Here is a 17,210-nt window from a genome sequence, read left to right on the forward strand (position 1 = left end):
AGGTCCTATTGTGATACCATGAGGTCCTATTGTGATACAATGAGGTTCTATGGTGATATCATGAGATACCATGTAATAGCTATGTGGTCCCATTGTAATACCATGTCATACCGTGAATACCATGTCAAACCATGTGAATACCATGTGAGGGAGGCAGGTAGCCTAGCGGTTCAGAGCATTGGGCCATTAACCAAAAAGTCACAGATTCCAATCCCGGAGCCGACTAAAGTGAAACATCTTTCAATGTGCTCTTGAGCAAGGCACTTAACTCTAATTGCTCCTGTAAGTGTCTCTGGATAAGAGTGCCTGCTAAATGACTGACATGTAAATGTCCTATTGTGACCGTGTGGAGCGTCTCTGAAAGCTTCTAGGATCTTTTCTGTGTATTTGTTCCACACTACGCTTCAGTGTCTAAGTACATGTTGGGTACCAATGACTTTCCTCCCCTTGCCTGGGGTGTCAGGTGAGCTGGCCCTGAGGAGTTCACCCCAACACAGAGGGGCCAGAGAGAGGGGCCAGAGAGAGGGAGAGAGGGGCCAGAGAAAGGGGCCACAGAGAGAGGGCCCATAGAGAGAGGGGCCACAGAGAGGGAGAAAGGGGCCAGAGAGAGGGGCCAGAGAGAGGGAGAGAGGGGCCAGAGAGAGGGGCCACATAGAGAGGGGCCACAGAGAGGGAGAGAGGGGCCAGAGAGAGGGGCCACAGAGAGAGGGGCCAGAGAGAGGGGCCACAGAGAGAGGGCCCACAGAGAGGGGCCACAGAGAGAGGGGCTGGTAGTAAGTGAGCAGCAGTCATGTTTTGGGAAGGATGGATGGATGGATAGCAGCCAGGGGGGGGGTCACAGAATGGGGGGGAGGGTCACAGAATGGGTTTCCCGAACATCCTTCTACATTCCATGACTCCTGCTCCCGGGGGCCGGTCACAGTTGTGTGTCAGCTTCACTTGGCTGGGGCTGAGGCGGTCGTAAGCAACCTTGTACTCACGATCAAACGCATCTGGAACAGAGAAGCAAGGTTAGTTTACAATCACTATTACTGATCATGATGTGGTTGTTTAAACCTACTAGGTGACCATGATGGGAGAATACAGGAAGAAGAAGAGGAGAGGAAACCCCAGGAAGAGTAGCTGCTGCCTTGGCAGGAACTAATGGGGATCCATAATAAACCCCAGGAAGAGTAGCTGCTGCCTCGGCAGGAACTAATGGGTATCCATAATAAACCCCAGGAAGAGTAGCTGCTGCCTCGGCAGGAACTAATGGGGATCCATAATAAACCCCAGGAAGAGTAGCTGCTGCCTCGGCAGGAACTAATGGGGATCCATAATAAACCCCAGGAAGAGTAGCTGCTGCCTTGACAGGAACTAATGGGGATCCATAATAAACCCCAGGAAGAGTAGCTGCTGCCTTGGCAGGAACTAATGGGGATCCATAATAAACCCCAGGAAGAGTAGCTGCCGCCTTGGAGGGAACTAATGGGGGTCCATAATAAACCCCAGGAAGAGTAGCTGTTGCCTTGGCAGGAACTAATGGGGATTCATAACATACCCCAGGAAGAGTAGCTGCTGCCTTGGCAGGAACTAATGGGGATCCATAATAAACCCCAGGAAGAGTAGCTGCTGCCTTGGCAGGAACTAATGGGGATCCATAATAAACCCCAAGAAGAGTAGCTGCAGCCTTGGCAGGAACTAATGGGGATCCATAATAAACCCCAAGAAGAGTAGCTGCTGCCTTGGCAGGAACTAATGGGGATCCATAATAAACCCCAGGAAGAGTAGCTGCTGCCTTGACAGGAACTAATGGGGATCTATAATAAACCCCAGGAAGGGTAGCTGCTGCCTTGACAGGAACTAATGGGGATCCATAATAAACCCGAGGAAGGGTAGCTGCTGCCTTGGATCCATAATAAACCCCAGGAACTAATGGGGATCCATAATAAACCCCAGGAAGAGTAGCTGCCGCCTTGGAGGGAACTAATGGGGGTCCATAATAAACCCCAGGAAGGGTAGCTGTTGCCTTGGCAGGAACTAATGGGGATTCATAACAAACCCCAGGAAGAGTAGCTGCTGCCTTGGCAGGAACTAATGGGGATCCATAATAAACCCCAGGAAGAGTAGCTGCTGCCTTGGCAGGAACTAATGGGGATCCATAATAAACCCCAAGAAGAGTAGCTGCAGCCTTGGCAGGAACTAATGGGGATCCATAATAAACCCCAAGAAGAGTAGCTGCTGCCTTGGCAGGAACTAATGGGGATCCATAATAAACCCCAGGAAGAGTAGCTGCTGCCTCGGCAGGAACTAATGGGGATCCATAATAAACCCCAGGAAGAGTAGCTGCTGCCTCGGCAGGAACTAATGGGGATCCATGGGGATCCTTTAAGAGAACTAATAAACCCCAGGAAGAGTAGCTGCTGCCTTGACAGGAACTAATGGGGATCTATAATAAACCCCAGGAAGGGTAGCTGCTGCCTTGACAGGAACTAATGGGGATCCATAATAAACCCCAAGAAGAGTAGCTGCAGCCTCGGCAGGAACTAATGGGGATCCATAATAAACCCCAAGAAGAGTAGCTGCTGCCTCGGCAGGAACTAATGGGGATCCATAATAAACCCCAGGAAGAGTAGCTGCTGCCTCGTCAGGAACTAATGGGGATCCATAATAAACCCCAGGAAGAGTAGCTGCTGCCTCGGCAGGAACTAATGGGGATCCATAATAAACCCCAGGAAGAGTAGCTGCTGCCTCGGCAGGAACTAATGGGGATCCATAATAAACCCCAGGAAGAGTAGCTGCTGCCTCGGCAGGAACTAATGGGGATCCATAATAAACCCCAGGAAGAGTAGCTGCTGCCTCGGCAGGAACTAATGGGGATCCATAATAAACCCCAGGAAGAGTAGCTGCTGCAGGAACCTCCATAATAAACCCCAGGAAGAGTAGCTGCTGCCTCGGCAGGAACTAATGGGGATCCATAATAAACCCCAGGAAGAGTAGCTGCTGCCTCGGCAGGAACTAATGGGGATCCATAATAAACCCCAGGAAGAGTAGCTGCCGCCTTGGAGGGAACTAATGGGGGTCCATAATAAACCCCAGGAAGAGTAGCTGCCGCCTTGGAGGGAACTAATGGGGGTCCATAATAAACCCCAGGAAGAGTAGCTGTTGCCTTGGCAGGAACTAATGGGGATTCATAACAAACCCCAGGAAGAGTAGCTGCTGCCTTGGCAGGAACTAATGGGGATCCATAATAAACCCCAGGAAGAGTAGCTGCTGCCTTGGCAGGAACTAATGGGGATCCATAATAAACCCCAGGAAGAGTAGCTGCCGCCTTGGAGGGAACTAATGGGGGTCCATAATAAACCCCAGGAAGAGTAGCTGTTGCCTTGGCAGGAACTAATGGGGATTCATAACATACCCCAGGAAGAGTAGCTGCTGCCTTGGCAGGAACTAATGGGGATCCATAATAAACCCCAAGAAGAGTAGCTGCAGCCTTGGCAGGAACTAATGGGGATCCATAATAAACCCCAAGAAGAGTAGCTGCTGCCTTGGCAGGAACTAATGGGGATCCATAATATACCCCAGGAAGAGTAGCTGCTGCCTCGGCAGGAACTAATGGGGATCCATAATAAACCCCAGGAAGAGTAGCTGCTGCCTCGGCAGGAACTAATGGGGATCCATAATAAACCCCAGGAAGAGTAGCTGCTGCCTTGACAGGAACTAATGGGGATCTATAATAAACCCCAGGAAGGGTAGCTGCTGCCTTGACAGGAACTAATGGGGATCCATAATAAACCCCAGGAAGAGTAGCTGCTGCCTTGGCAGGAACTAATGGGGATCCATAATAAACCCCAAGAAGAGTAGCTGCAGCCTTGGCAGGAACTAATGGGGATCCATAATAAACCCCAAGAAGAGTAGCTGCTGCCTCGGCAGGAACTAATGGGGATCCATAATAAACCCCAGGAAGAGTAGCTGCTGCCTCGGCAGGAACTAATGGGGATCCATAATAAACCCCAGGAAGAGTAGCTGCTGCCTTGACAGGAACTAATGGGGATCTATAATAAACCCCAGGAAGGGTAGCTGCTGCCTTGACAGGAACTAATGGGGATCCATAATAAACCCCAGGAAGAGTAGCTGCTGACTTGGCAGGAACTAATGGGGATCCATCATAAATAGGAGCGACAGGTGGTTAGAGTGTTGGACTAGTAACCTAAAGGTTGCACGATTCGAATTCCTGAGCTGACAAGGTAAAAAGCTGTCATTCTGCCCCAGAACAAACCCACTGTTCCCTGGTAGGCAGTCATTGGAAATAAGAATTTGTTCTTTAACTGACATGCCTAGTTAAATAAAAGTAAAAAACATTTTTCAACGTATTTCTCTAGCTTCAGTGGACGAAGAAAGCAGAGCGGGAAAGATATGGTTTCAACTCACCAATATTGATGTTGCTTTTCCCCAAGGCGGTCAACGCCAGGAAGAGGAGATCTCTGTACAGACTCCTGTAGAATAGAGAGAGAATGATTTTATTTATTATCATATTATCATTATGATGTGCACATGAATTCACTATTGAATTTGAATGAACTGATTGATGAGGATGATGAGGATGAAGAGGGGGATTGAACAATAGGGTAAGAATGGTGGCAGCAGCGTCCTGCTCCTCGTCTTCACACAACAGATCACACAGTACTAATAAGGTGTAACTAGACTGCATAATGCACTATCTAGTACTAATAAAATCTATAACTAAAAGTAATTAAATCTATGACACACTTAGGGGGCTCCATGAGAGGGACTGTTAATGGGGATGTCTCAACACCTCTGTTTTATAGGGGCTCCATGAGAGGGACTGTTATTAATGGGGATGTCTCAACACCTGTTTTATAGGGGCTCAACGAGAGGGACTGTTAATGGGGATGTCTCAACACCTGTTTTATAGGGGCTCCACGAGAGGGACTGTTAATGGGGATGTCTCAACACCTCTGTTTTATAGGGGCTCCATGAGAAGGTGGACATTGTTCATGCAGGAATTAAACCAATCACACGCTGCAGTATTCAAACTTGTTTTTTGAATAACTGCTAAGTCACGCTTTTGAAAATGTTACAGTGCCAGGACTTCATGTGTCTGTGTAGATGTCCTTCCCCATACCTCTGTCTGTCTGTCTGTCTGTCTGTCTGTCTGTCTGTCTGTCTGTCTGTCTGTCTGTCTGTCTGTCTGTCTGTCTGTCTGTCTGTCTGTCTGTCTGTCTGTCTGTCTGTCTGTCTGTCTGTCTGTCTGTCTGTCTGTCTGTCTGTCTGTCTGTCTGTCTGTCTGTCTGTCTGTCTGTCTGTCTGTCTGTCTGTCTGTCTGTCTGTCTGTCTGTCTGTCTGTCTGTCTGTCTGTCTGTCTGTCTGTCTGTCTGTCTGTCTGTCTGTCTGTCTGTCTGTGTATAGATGTACCTCTGTCTGTTGAAGCCCAGCTCTGGTCCCAGCAGCTGTAGGATCTGACTCATGGGCTGGTAGACATCCCCCTTCTGGATGTTCCTCACTGCACCCTGTAGGACCTCAGAGGAGAAGAGATGGTCCTGGGGCTGGCCCTCCTCATACACCGTTCCACTGGCTGAGGGGAGAGAGACTAGAGACAGACAGCAGGGTCACAATGTTAGCACCTAGACAGGGACAGAGACAGGAGGGGTCAGACTCTACAGAGATACAGGGACATATACAGGAGGGGTCAGACTCTACAGAGAGACAGGGACATATACAGGAGGGGTCAGACTCTACAGAGAGACAGGAGGGGTCAGACTCTACAGAGAGACAGGAGGGGTCAGACTCTACAGAGAGACAGGAGGGGTCAGACTCTACAGAGAGACAGGAGGGGTCAGACTCTACAGAGAGACAGGGACAGGAGCAGGAGTGTAAAGAATGTCACGGTTCTTGCATAGCGAGTACCATTTCCGCCTGATTCGGTCCAGACTGAGACTACTCAATCACATGGCTTCCTCCAGGGGCATTTAAACCCATCACGCTATTGAAAAAGGCCTTCTGGGGCCTCCCGGGTGGTGCAGTGGTTAAGGGCGCTGTACCACCAGAGACTCTGGGTTTGCGCCCAGGCTCTGTTACAACCGGCTGCGACCGGGAGGTCCGTGGGGCAACGCACAATTGGCCTAGCGTCATCTGGGTTAGGGAAGGCATGGCCGGTAGGGATATCCTTGTCTCATCGCGCACCAGTGACTCCTGTGGCGGGCCGGGCGCAGTGCGCACTAACCAAGGTTGCCAGGTGCACGGTGTTTCCTCCGACACATTGGTGCGGCTGGCGTCAGGGTTGGATGCGAGCTGTGTTAAGAAGCAGTGCGGCTTGGTTGGGTTGTGTATCGGAGGACCTTTGTCTCTCCTGAGCCCATACGGGAGTTGTAGTGATGAGACAATATAGTAGCTACTAAAACAATTGAATACCATGAAATTGGGGAAAAAAGGGCTACATTTTTTACAAATAAAATAAAAAAGAATCAACAATTCAGGCAGTTTCACAGAACAGGAAGTAAACATGTCACAGTGATTCACATTTACAAAGTTTGGAAAATCCCTTTATAAATCCGATCCATTGTGATGACTTACAATGTGCATGCCAGAGCATGTATAGGGCCTGGACAGAGTCCTGGTGGAGTGACGGGTTGTCCCACAGGATGCGAACCAGGACATGTTTACTGTCCTCTGAAGACACGCTCTGGGCTGGGACCTGACAGGAGAGAGAACACAAATCACTGTCTCTTTCTGTTTCAATGACAACTGCTCCGATCCGGCTCGAAGGAACATGTAAAAGACAACTCATATGCGTTCTGTAAGTCGCCCTAGGTCCAACAACAAACGCCCTCGGAACAACAACAAACGCCCTAGGTCCAACAACAAACGCCCCAGGTCCAACAACAAACGCCCTAGGTCCAACAACAAACGCCCTAGGAACAACAACAAACGCCCTAGGTCCAACAACAAACGCCCTAGGTCCAACAACAAACGCCCTAGGTCCAACAACAAACGCCCTAGGTCCAACAACAAATGCCCTAGGTCCAACAACAAACGCCCTAGGTCCAACAACAAACGCCCTAGGTCCAACAACAAACGCCCTAGGAACAACAACAAACTCCCTAGGTCCAACAACAAATGCCCTAGGTCCAACAACAAACGCCCTAGGTCCAACAACAAACGCCCTAGGTCCAACAACAAACGCCCTAGGTCCAACAACAAACGTCCTAGGAACAACAACAAACGCCCTAGGTCCAACAACAAATGCCCTAGGTCCAACAACAAACGCCCTAGGTCCAACAACAAACGCCCTAGGTCCAACAACAAACGTCCTAGGAACAACAACAAACGCCCTAGGTCCAACAACAAACGTCCTAGGAACAACAACAAACGCCCTAGGTCCCTGTTTAAAGGGACAATGTATAAATAACGTACTTTCATGTTCAGAGTAGTGTAACATACGGGTACATTCAGTGTAGAGTAATGTACGGGTACATACAGTGTAGTGTAATGTACGGGTACGTTCATTGTAGTGTAATGTACGGGTACGTTCATTGTAGTGTACCTACCTGCGGTACGTGTCCCTGGCTGCAGTGCTGTGAGGTCAGTATGAGACCGGGCAGATGAGAGGGGAGTTCCAGTCTGCGGTAGCACCACACCAGGTTCCAGAATACGATAGGGTGCTGGTCCACGATGCTGGGAGAACTGATCACCTGGTCCCCCTCATTACCCAGCAGAGACTCTAGCTCTTTCCACAGAACCAAGGGACTCAGGTAGGGAACCGTCACCGGGGCTGGGGGAGATGGGGCTGAGGTTGGAGATGGGGCTGAGGTTGGAGATGGGGCTGAGGCAGGGGATGGGTGAGAGGTTGGAGATGGGGCTGAGGTTGGAGATGGGGCTGAGGTTGGAGATGGGGCTGAGGTTGGAGATGGGGCTGAGGTTGGAGATGGGGCTGAGGTTGGAGATGGGGCTGAGGCAGGGATGGGGCTGAGGCAGGGGATGGGGCTGAGGTTGGAGATGGGGCTGAGGTTGGAGATGGGGCTGAGGTTGGAGATGGGGCTGAGGCAGGGGATGGGGCTGAGGTTGGAGATGGGGCTGAGGCAGGGGATGGGGCTGAGGTTGGAGATGGGGCTGAGGTTGGAGATGGGGCTGAGGTTGGAGATGGGGCTGAGGTTGGAGATGGGGCTGAGGTTGGAGATGGGGCTGAGGTTGGAGATGGGGCTGAGGTTGGAGATGGGGCTGAGGTTGGAGATGGGGCTGAGGCAGGGGATGGGGGAGAGGCTGGAGGTGGGGCTGAGGTTGGAGATGGGGCTGAGGCAGGGGATGGGGGAGAGGCTGGAGGTGGGGCTGGAGGTGGGGCTGAGGTTGGAGATGGGGCTGAGGTTGGAGGTGGGGCTGAGGTTGGAGGTGGGGCTGAGGTTGGAGATGGGGCTGAGGTTGGAGATGGGGCTGAGGTTGGAGATGGGGCTGAGGTTGGATCTGAAGTTGTGCCTGGGACAGGGTCCTGTGGACACCCAGCTACACCCTCAGTGTCCTCTTCCTCCGCTGCTGGAGCTGTGGTTGACTGGGGTGTCAGTGCTCCAGCTGCAGTCTCAGGGTTGACTGAAGCAGCCGTGTCCTCTCCTAAAGGTTGGTGACCCTCGTCACTGGTCCTAAAGAGACAAACATGTACGGGATCTGAGTTGTGTGTACCAGTGGTGGAAAGTACTTAAGTTAAAATACTTTTTTGTCACGCCCTGATCTTTAACCCGTCTTTGTGCTTGTCTCCACCCCCCTCCAGGTGTCGCCCATCTTCCCCATTATCCCCTGGGTATTTATACCTGTGTTCTCTGTTTGTCTGTTGCCAGGTCATTTTGTTTCATCAAGCCTACCAGCGTTTTTCCCGTGCCCCTGTCTTTCTCTAGTCCCGGTTTTCTAGTTTTCCCAGTTTTTGACCATTCTGCCTGCCCTGAACCTGACCCTACCTGCCCTGACCTGTGTGTGTGGGTGTGTCGTAGTGTGTGTGTGGGTGTGTCGTAGTGTGTGTGTGTGTGTGTCTGATAGAGGAAAATATGTTTGAAATGACTAATTATGTATACATTCCAATCAGAAACTGACTAGTCCAAATGCTATAATGTACTGTCCCTCTTGCTCCCTTTCACAATTGTATATAATGTAGTCAGGAAGTTAAGTAACAATGAAGGTCTGTTCTTTAAGTTCATTCAGTTGTACAAATCTCCAGGTGGTGGGAACGGGCCATCTCCAAAATGGTTGGGAATGTTGATTTATGCTGACTGGCCTTGACTTCGTGCTGATAACGCGGAGGCTTGAGAATTAGAGGGGCCCTCTGTTTGTGAAACGGAACGTTTGGAAAACGCTGACGTCATTTTCAGTTTATAACCTGTGGTAATGTGTGTGAGCATTTAGTACTCATCGAGAATAAATGCTGAACTTGTTTTTAAGACTGGTCTCTTGCTAATTCATGCAAATGATAAACTTACAACTTATCATGAATTAGAAATGAGTGCGAATTGAATTGATTTTGGCAATAAAACATAAAGGGATTAAGAATTCCTCTATCAGTGTCGTAGTGTGTGTGTGTGTGTGTCGTAGTGTGTGTATGTCGTAGTGTGTGTGGGTGTGTCGTAGTGTGTGTGTGGGTGTGTCGTAGTGTGTGTATGTCATAGGGTGTGTGGGTGTGTCGTAGTGTGTGTGTGGGTGTGTCGTAGTGTGTGTGTATGTCGTAGTGTGTATGGGTGTGTCGTAGTGTCTGTATGTCGTAGTGTGTGTGGGTGTGTCGTAGTGTGTGTGGGTGTGTCGTAGTGTGTGTGTGGGTGTGTCGTAGTGTGTGTGGGTGTGTCGTAGTGTGTGTGTGTGTGTGTCGTAGTGTGTGTATGTCGTAGTGTGTGTGGGTGTGTCGTAGTGTGTGTGGGTGTGTCGTAGTGTGTGTGTGGGTGTGTCGTAGTGTGTGTGTGTGTGTGTCGTAGTGTGTGTATGTCGTAGTGTGTGTGGGTGTGTCGTAGTGTGTGTGGGTGTGTCGTAGTGTGTGTATGTCATAGGGTGTGTGGGTGTGTCGTAGTGTGTGTGGGTGTGTCGTAGTGTGTGTATGTCGTAGTGTGTGTGTATGTCGTAGTGTGTGTGGGTGTGTCGTATTGTGTGTGTGGGTGTGTCGTAGTGTGTGTATGTCATAGGGTGTGTGGGTATGTCGTAGTGTGTGTGGGTGTGTCGTAGTGTGTGTGGGTGTGTCGTAGTGTGTATGGGTGTGTCGTAGTGTGTGTGGGTGTGTCGTAGTGTGTGTGTGGGTGTGTCGTAGTGTGTGTGTGGGTGTGTCGTAGTGTGTGTATGTCATAGGGTGTGTGGGTATGTCGTAGTGTGTGTGGGTATGTCGTAGTGTGTGTATGTCGTAGTGTGTGTGTGGGTGTGTCGTAGTGTGTGTATGTCGTAGTGTGTGTGGGTGTGTCGTAGTGTGTGTGGGTGTGTCGTAGTGTGTGTGTGGGTGTGTCGTAGTGTGTGTGTGGGTGTGTCGTAGTGTGTGTATGTCATAGGGTGTGTGGGTGTGTCGTAGTGTGTGTGTGTGGGTGTGTCGTAGTGTGTGTGTGGGTGTGTCGTAGTGTGTGTATGTCATAGGGTGTGTGGGTGTGTGGTAGTGTGTGTGTGGGTGTGTCGTAGTGTGTGTGTATGTCGTAGTGTGTATGGGTGTGTCGTAGTGTGTGTATGTCGTAGTGTGTGTGGGTGTGTCGTAGTGTGTGTGGGTGTGTCGTAGTGTGTGTGTGGGTGTGTCGTAGTGTGTGTGTGTGTCGTAGTGTGTGTATGTCGTAGTGTGTGTGGGTGTGTCGTATTGTGTGTGTGGGTGTGTCGTAGTGTGTGTATGTCATAGGGTGTGTGGGTGTGTCGTAGTGTGTGTGGGTGTGTCGTAGTGTGTGTGGGTGTGTCGTAGTGTGTGTATGTCGTAGTGTGTGTGGGTGTGTCGTAGTGTGTGTGGGTGTGTCGTAGTGTGTGTGTGGGTGTGCCGTAGTGTGTGTGTGGGTGTGTCGTAGTGTGTGTATGTCATAGGGTGTGTGGGTGTGTCGTAGTGTGTGTGTGGGTGTGTCGTAGTGTGTGTGTATGTCGTAGTCTGTATGGGTGTGTCGTAGTGTGTGTGGGTGTGTCGTAGTGTGTGTGGGTGTGTCGTAGTGTGTGTGTGGGTGTGTCGTAGTGTGTGTGTGTGTGTCGTAGTGTGTGTGTGTGTGTCGTAGTGTGTGTATGTCGTAGTGTGTGTGGGTGTGTCGTAGTGTGTGTGTGTGTGTCGTAGTGTGTGTGTCGTAGTGTGTCGTAGTGTGTGTGTCGTAGTGTGTGTGTGGGTGTGTCGTAGTGTGTGTGGGTGTGTCGTAGTGTGTGTGTATGTCGTAGTGTGTGTGGGTGTGTCGTAGTGTGTGTGTGGGTGTGTCGTAGTGTGTGTGTGGGTGTGTCATAGTGTGTGTGTGGGTGTCGTAGTGTGTGTGTCGTAGTGTGTTATCACCTGTGTCTCAGGTCCCTGATGTGTACAGTAAGGAAGGGCAGGAAGGAAGAGCCACAGAAGGGACAGGTGGTGTTGAGGTTGGAGTCATCAGCCGTCCATCCTGCCATGATCTCTTCATCATACACCAGACAGTCACATGTCTTACAGCGACAGCAGCTAGACATCAACACCTAGAGACGTAAGAGACCCGGATATGGTTGACTAACTGACCAGTTGATTGACTGCAACTACTGACCTCGGTAGTGTAGTGGTGACTGAGGTGGAAGAGGCTATAACAGGCTATAACAGGCTATAACACTGACCTCAGTAGTGTAGTGGTGACTGAGAAGGAAGAGGCTATAACAGTCTATAACACTGACCTCAGTAGTGTAGTGGTGACTGAGAAGGAAGAGGCTATAACAGTCTATAACAGGTTATAACAGGCTATAACACTGACCTCAGTAGTGTAGTGGTGACTGAGAAGGAAGAGGCTATAACAGTCTATAACAGGCTATAACACTGACCTCAGTAGTGTAGTGGTGACTGAGGTGGAAGAGGCTATAACAGTCTATAACAGGCTATAACACTGACCTCAGTAGTGTAGTGGTGACTGAGAAGGAAGAGGCTATAACAGGCTATAACACTGACCTCAGTAGTGTAGTGGTGACTGAGAAGGAAGAGGCTATAACAGTCTATAACACTGACCTCAGTAGTGTAGTGGTGACTGAGGTAGAAGAGGCTATAACAGTCTATAACAGGCTATAACACTGACCTCGGTAGTGTAGTGGTGACTGAGAAGGAAGAGGCTATAACAGGCTATAACAGGCTATAACACTGACCTCAGTAGTGTAGTGGTGACTGAGGTGGAAGACGCTATAACAGTCTATAACACTGACCTCAGTAGTGTAGTGGTGACTGAGGTAGAAGAGGCTATAACAGTCTATAACAGGCTATAACACTGACCTCGGTAGTGTAGTGGTGACTGAGAAGGAAGAGGCTATAACAGGCTATAACAGGCTATAACACTGACCTCAGTAGTGTAGTGGTGACTGAGAAGGAAGAGGCTATAACAGGCTATAACAGGCTATAACACTGACCTCAGTAGTGTAGTGGTGACTGAGAAGGAAGAGGCTATAACAGGCTATAACAGGCTATAACACTGACCTCTGTAGTGTAGTGGTGACTGAGAAGGAAGAGGCTATAACAGGCTATAACACTGACCTCAGTAGTGTAGTGGTGACTGAGAAGGAAGAGGCTATAACAGGCTATAACAGGCTATAACAGGCTATAACACTGACCTCGGTAGTGTAGTGGTGACTGAGAAGGAAGAGGCTATAACAGGCTATAACAGGCTATAACACTGACCTCGGTAGTGTAGTGGTGACTGAGAAGGAAGAGGCTATAACAGTCTATAACAGGCTATAACACTGACCTCAGTAGTGTAGTGGTGACTGAGGTAGAAGAGGCTATAACAGTCTATAACAGGCTATAACACTGACCTCAGTAGTGTAGTGGTGACTGAGAAGGAAGAGGCTATAACAGGCTATAACAGGCTATAACACTGACCTCAGTAGTATAGTGGTGACTGAGAAGGAAGAGGCTATAACAGTCTATAACAGGATATAACACTGACCTTAGTAGTGTAGTGGTGACTGAGAAGGAAGAGGCTATAACAGGCTATAACAGGCTATAACAGGCTATAACACTGACCTTAGTAGTGTAGTGGTGACTGAGAAGGAAGAGGCTATAACAGGCTATAACACTGACCTCAGTAGTGTAGTGGTGACTGAGAAGGAAGAGGCTATAACAGGCTATAACACTGACCTCAGTAGTGTAGTGGTGACTGAGAAGGAAGAGGCTATAACAGGCTATAACAGGCTATAACACTGACCTCAGTAGTGTAGTGGTGACTGAGAAGGAAGAGGCTATAACAGTCTATAACAGGCTATAACAGTCTATAACACTGACCTCAGTAGTGTAGTGGTGACTGAAAAGGAAGAGGCTATAACAGGCTATAACAGGCTATAACACTGACCTCAGTAGTGTAGTGGTGACTGAGAAGGAAGAGGCTATAACAGTCTATAGCACTGACCTCAGTAGTGTAGTGGTGACTGAGGTGGAAGAGGCTATAACAGGCTATAACAGGCTATAACACTGACCTCCGTAGTGTAGTGGTGACTGAGAAGGAAGAGTCTATAACAGGCTATAACAGGCTATGACAGGCTATAACAGGCTATAACAGGCTATAACACTGACCTCCGTAGTGTAGTGGTGACTGAGAAGGAAGAGTCTATAACAGGCTATAACAGGCTATGACAGGCTATAACAGGCTATAGCACTGACCTCAGTAGTGTAGTGGTGACGGAGGTAGAAGCGGGAGGCATCAGGAGAAGAGTCTGGAGTCTGTGGGCCTCTAGATGGAGGAGCCAAACCACCTGAGAATAACAGGACATAATGGTATATAGAGTTACCATAAGCTGCATTACACTGTTGTGTAAATGTACTTAGAATGCAGTATAACTGCAGTACACTGTTGTGTAAATGTACTTAGAATGCAGTATAACTGCAGTACACTTCAAGGACTTCGTAAATTTTGCAGTTTAACTGAAGGTCTTCTGCAATTACCACATCCAAAATACCACAGTCAACCGCAGTTACTGCAGTTTCAAAACTGCAATCATTTTTTGTTGTTGTATTTCTTGTATTTTACCCCCCTTTTTCAATTATGATCTTGTCTCATCGCTGCACCTCCCCAACGGGCTCGGGAGAGGCGAAGGTCGAGTCATGCGTCCTCCAAAACATGACCTGCCAAACCGTGGTTCTTAACACCCACCTGCTTAACCCGGAAGCCAACTGCACCAATGTGTCGGAGGAAACACTGTTCAACTGACAACCGGAAGTCAGCTTGCAGGCTTCCGGCCCGCCACAAGAGTGCGATGAGCCCCCCCCCCCCCCCCCGGCCAATACCCTCTCCTTACCCGGACGATGCTTGACCAATTCTGCTTCGCCCTATGCGACTCTTGGTCACGGCCGTTTGTGACACAGCCTGGGATCAAACCCGGGTCTGTAGTTATGCATCAAGCACTGCCCTTGCAATATTTTTTGGTTCTAATTTTTCTGAAACATAGTTTTTCGAAAGCCTTAAAAAAATCTTTAGATTTTTTTTGTAATTGATGTTTAATACTATATAACATTCTTAAAATTGTTGCAATAATAAAACGTAATAAAAATACAATTTTTGATGAGGAATTAACCATTGTCATCCGGTTAACTTAGGTCAAACTCAAAAGCCGCTGAAACTAGCAACTAGCACACTTAGACACAGGGCGAGAATGAGGCGGGACTACTTTACGCACCAGAGAAGGAGTTGTGGCGGAACACCTTGCAGGGCGAGGTGGGGCTCTGAGAGACGAGGCGTCCCCTGGCTGGGCTCCTCCTCAGGCACGCGATGCTGTCGTGCTGGGGCGAAGCGTAGGAGGAGGTGAAACCTTCAGGGTCCAGGACAGAGCCCTCCTCCAACAGAGAGGTGCATTCTGGGTCCACTGAGGTCATTGATGACACGCTGATCTGGTCGCAGTTCACATCCTGTGGGAGAAGAGGGTTCCTTTTCAAATGGTGCACAGTACCCAAAATGGCATCTTGACAATGATCAGGTTTCAACAAACGAGTTGAACTTTTATTAAAGGTCATTTCAGATTGAGCTGACGTCTCCAGCATTGAGGGAATGTGATCTTTTTAAATTTTTTAAATGTCTATTGCTATGCACGTGTCGTTAATCTGCGTTGGATCCCGGACAATGTCTTCCATTAGAGGGATGGTTGTACATACCTGTGAGAGTGATGTCTGTGATGACAGGCGGGAGTAGAGCCTGCTGGCCTTCTCAGCCACCCCCTTCCCTGCTGACAGGAAGCTGCTCTTAAACATGTCCAGACTGAGAGTTGGGGAGGAGGGGGAGACCAGGGAGGAGGGACGGAGACGTTCTTTGGGCCTGGAGAGGGGGAGGTGCGAGTTGGCACGAAGCAAGGGAGGAGGTGGTCGGGGGGAGGTACAGGGGGAGTGGGTCAGGCTGAGGGGCCGAGGTCGGCGGGAGGAGGGTTTAGATGGGGTGGAGGTGGCGTGGAGTAGCGGGCTGGATGGGTTCTGAAGGTCCATGCTGGCGGTCCTGCTGCTCAGAGGGCTCAGAACCTTCATGTACATCTCTATCTCTTCTGCCAGGTCCCGGCGGGCTGTGGAGGTACTGCTACTGTCCCCATCACCCTCTGTCTCCGTCTCAGCTGCTATAATGGACAGAGGGTCAAAGCCAGTCTCAACGATACTTGTCCTCTTCACGGCTCCGCCCACGGTTTCACTGCTGTTTCTTACACTGCTCTGTTTGGAGACACTGCAATCTACAGGCCCGTCTCCATCTCCACAAACACTGTGGGTTACAGACCCGTCTCCATCTCCACTAACACTGTGGGTTACAGACCCGTCTCCATCTCCACAAACACTGTGGGTTACAGACCCGTCTCCATCTCCACAAACACTGTGGGTTACAGACCCGTCTCCATCTCCACAAACACTGTGGGTTACAGACCCGTCTCCATCTCCACTAACACTGTGGGTTACAGACCCGTCTCCATCTCCACTAACACTGTGGGTTACAGACCCGTCTCCACTAACACTGTGGGTTACAGACCCGTCTCCATCTCCACTAACACTGTGGGTTACAGACCCGTCTCCACTAACACTGTGGGTTACAGACCCGTCTCCATCTCCACAAACACCGTGGGTTACAGACCCGTCTCCATCTCCACTAACACTGTGGGTTACAGACCCGTCTCCACTAACACTGTGGGTTACAGACCCGTCTCCATCTCCACTAACACTGTGGGTTACAGACCTTTCAGTGTCTCCACCACTGACGTTCACACTCCTCCTTTCCACCTCTTTGGCAGGTGTCTGTCTGTCCTTACCGCCTTCTACCTCCTCCCCCTCTCCCCCATCCAATCTCTTCTGGTTCTGGGTAGGAACAGCCTGACTGGTCTTCCCAGGTTTGCAGTTCGGAGGCGGGGGGCGTTTCGGAGCAGGGCCTCGGACCTGCATGGTGGTGGAGGTGAAGTTGAGTGTGATGGTCCTGAGAGTCCCCTGTCCTCCGGTCAGGTCCAGGGAGTTGGGCCTCAGCCTCCGGTTCTTTGGTCTGGTACCACAGGGAGTTTTGGAGTCACCAGGGCTGGTCGTGTGGTCCTGTCTAGTCAGAGGACCTAAAGACACAACAAATTGTATAAACTGCCTTAATTTTGCTGGACCCCAGGAAGAGTAGCTGCTGCCTTGGCAGGAACTAATGGGGATCCATAATAAACCCCAGGAAGAGTAGCTGCTGCCTTGGCAGGAACTAATGGGGATCCATAATAAACCCCAGGAAGAGTAGCTGCTGCCTTGGCAGGAACTAATGGGGGTCCATAATAAACCCCAGGAAGAGTAGCTGCTGCCTTGGCAGGAACTAATGGGGGTCCATAATAAACCCCAGGAAGAGTAGCTGCTGCCTTGGCAGGAACTAATGGGGATCCATAATAAACCCCAGGAAGAGTAGCCGCTGCCTCGGCAGGAACTAATGGGGATCCATAATAAACCCCAGGAAGAGTAGCCGCTGCCTCGGCAGGAACTAATGGGGATCCATAATAAACCCCAGGAAGAGTAGCCGCTGCCTCGGCGGGAACTAATGGGGATCTCTAATAAACCCCAGGAAGAGTAGCTGCTGCCTTGGAGGGAACTAATGGGGATCCCTAATAAACCC

The 17,210-nt window shown here is 49.9% G+C and overlaps 1 protein-coding gene across 1 annotated transcript in view; it reads right to left on the bottom strand.

Moving 5' to 3' along the window:
- Window positions 1-648: 648 nt before the first annotated feature.
- Window positions 649-17,210, bottom strand: part of dennd4a (DENN/MADD domain containing 4A) — a 96,713-nt gene continuing 80,151 nt past the window's right edge. Inside the window, exons 23-32 of the mRNA XM_046352067.1 lie at window positions 15,263-16,677; window positions 14,791-15,019; window positions 13,778-13,869; window positions 11,456-11,625; window positions 8,237-8,630; window positions 7,548-8,012; window positions 6,574-6,694; window positions 5,416-5,590; window positions 4,411-4,475; window positions 649-992 (exon numbers count right to left, since the gene is read on the bottom strand). Of these exons, the coding sequence (XP_046208023.1) occupies window positions 856-992; window positions 4,411-4,475; window positions 5,416-5,590; window positions 6,574-6,694; window positions 7,548-8,012; window positions 8,237-8,630; window positions 11,456-11,625; window positions 13,778-13,869; window positions 14,791-15,019; window positions 15,263-16,677 (3,263 nt within the window). The 3' untranslated portion in view covers window positions 649-855. The remainder of the gene's footprint in view (window positions 993-4,410; window positions 4,476-5,415; window positions 5,591-6,573; window positions 6,695-7,547; window positions 8,013-8,236; window positions 8,631-11,455; window positions 11,626-13,777; window positions 13,870-14,790; window positions 15,020-15,262; window positions 16,678-17,210) is intronic.

Source organism: Oncorhynchus gorbuscha, linkage group LG06 (assembly GCF_021184085.1).
Source record: "Oncorhynchus gorbuscha isolate QuinsamMale2020 ecotype Even-year linkage group LG06, OgorEven_v1.0, whole genome shotgun sequence".
Taxonomy (NCBI): domain Eukaryota; kingdom Metazoa; phylum Chordata; class Actinopteri; order Salmoniformes; family Salmonidae; genus Oncorhynchus; species Oncorhynchus gorbuscha.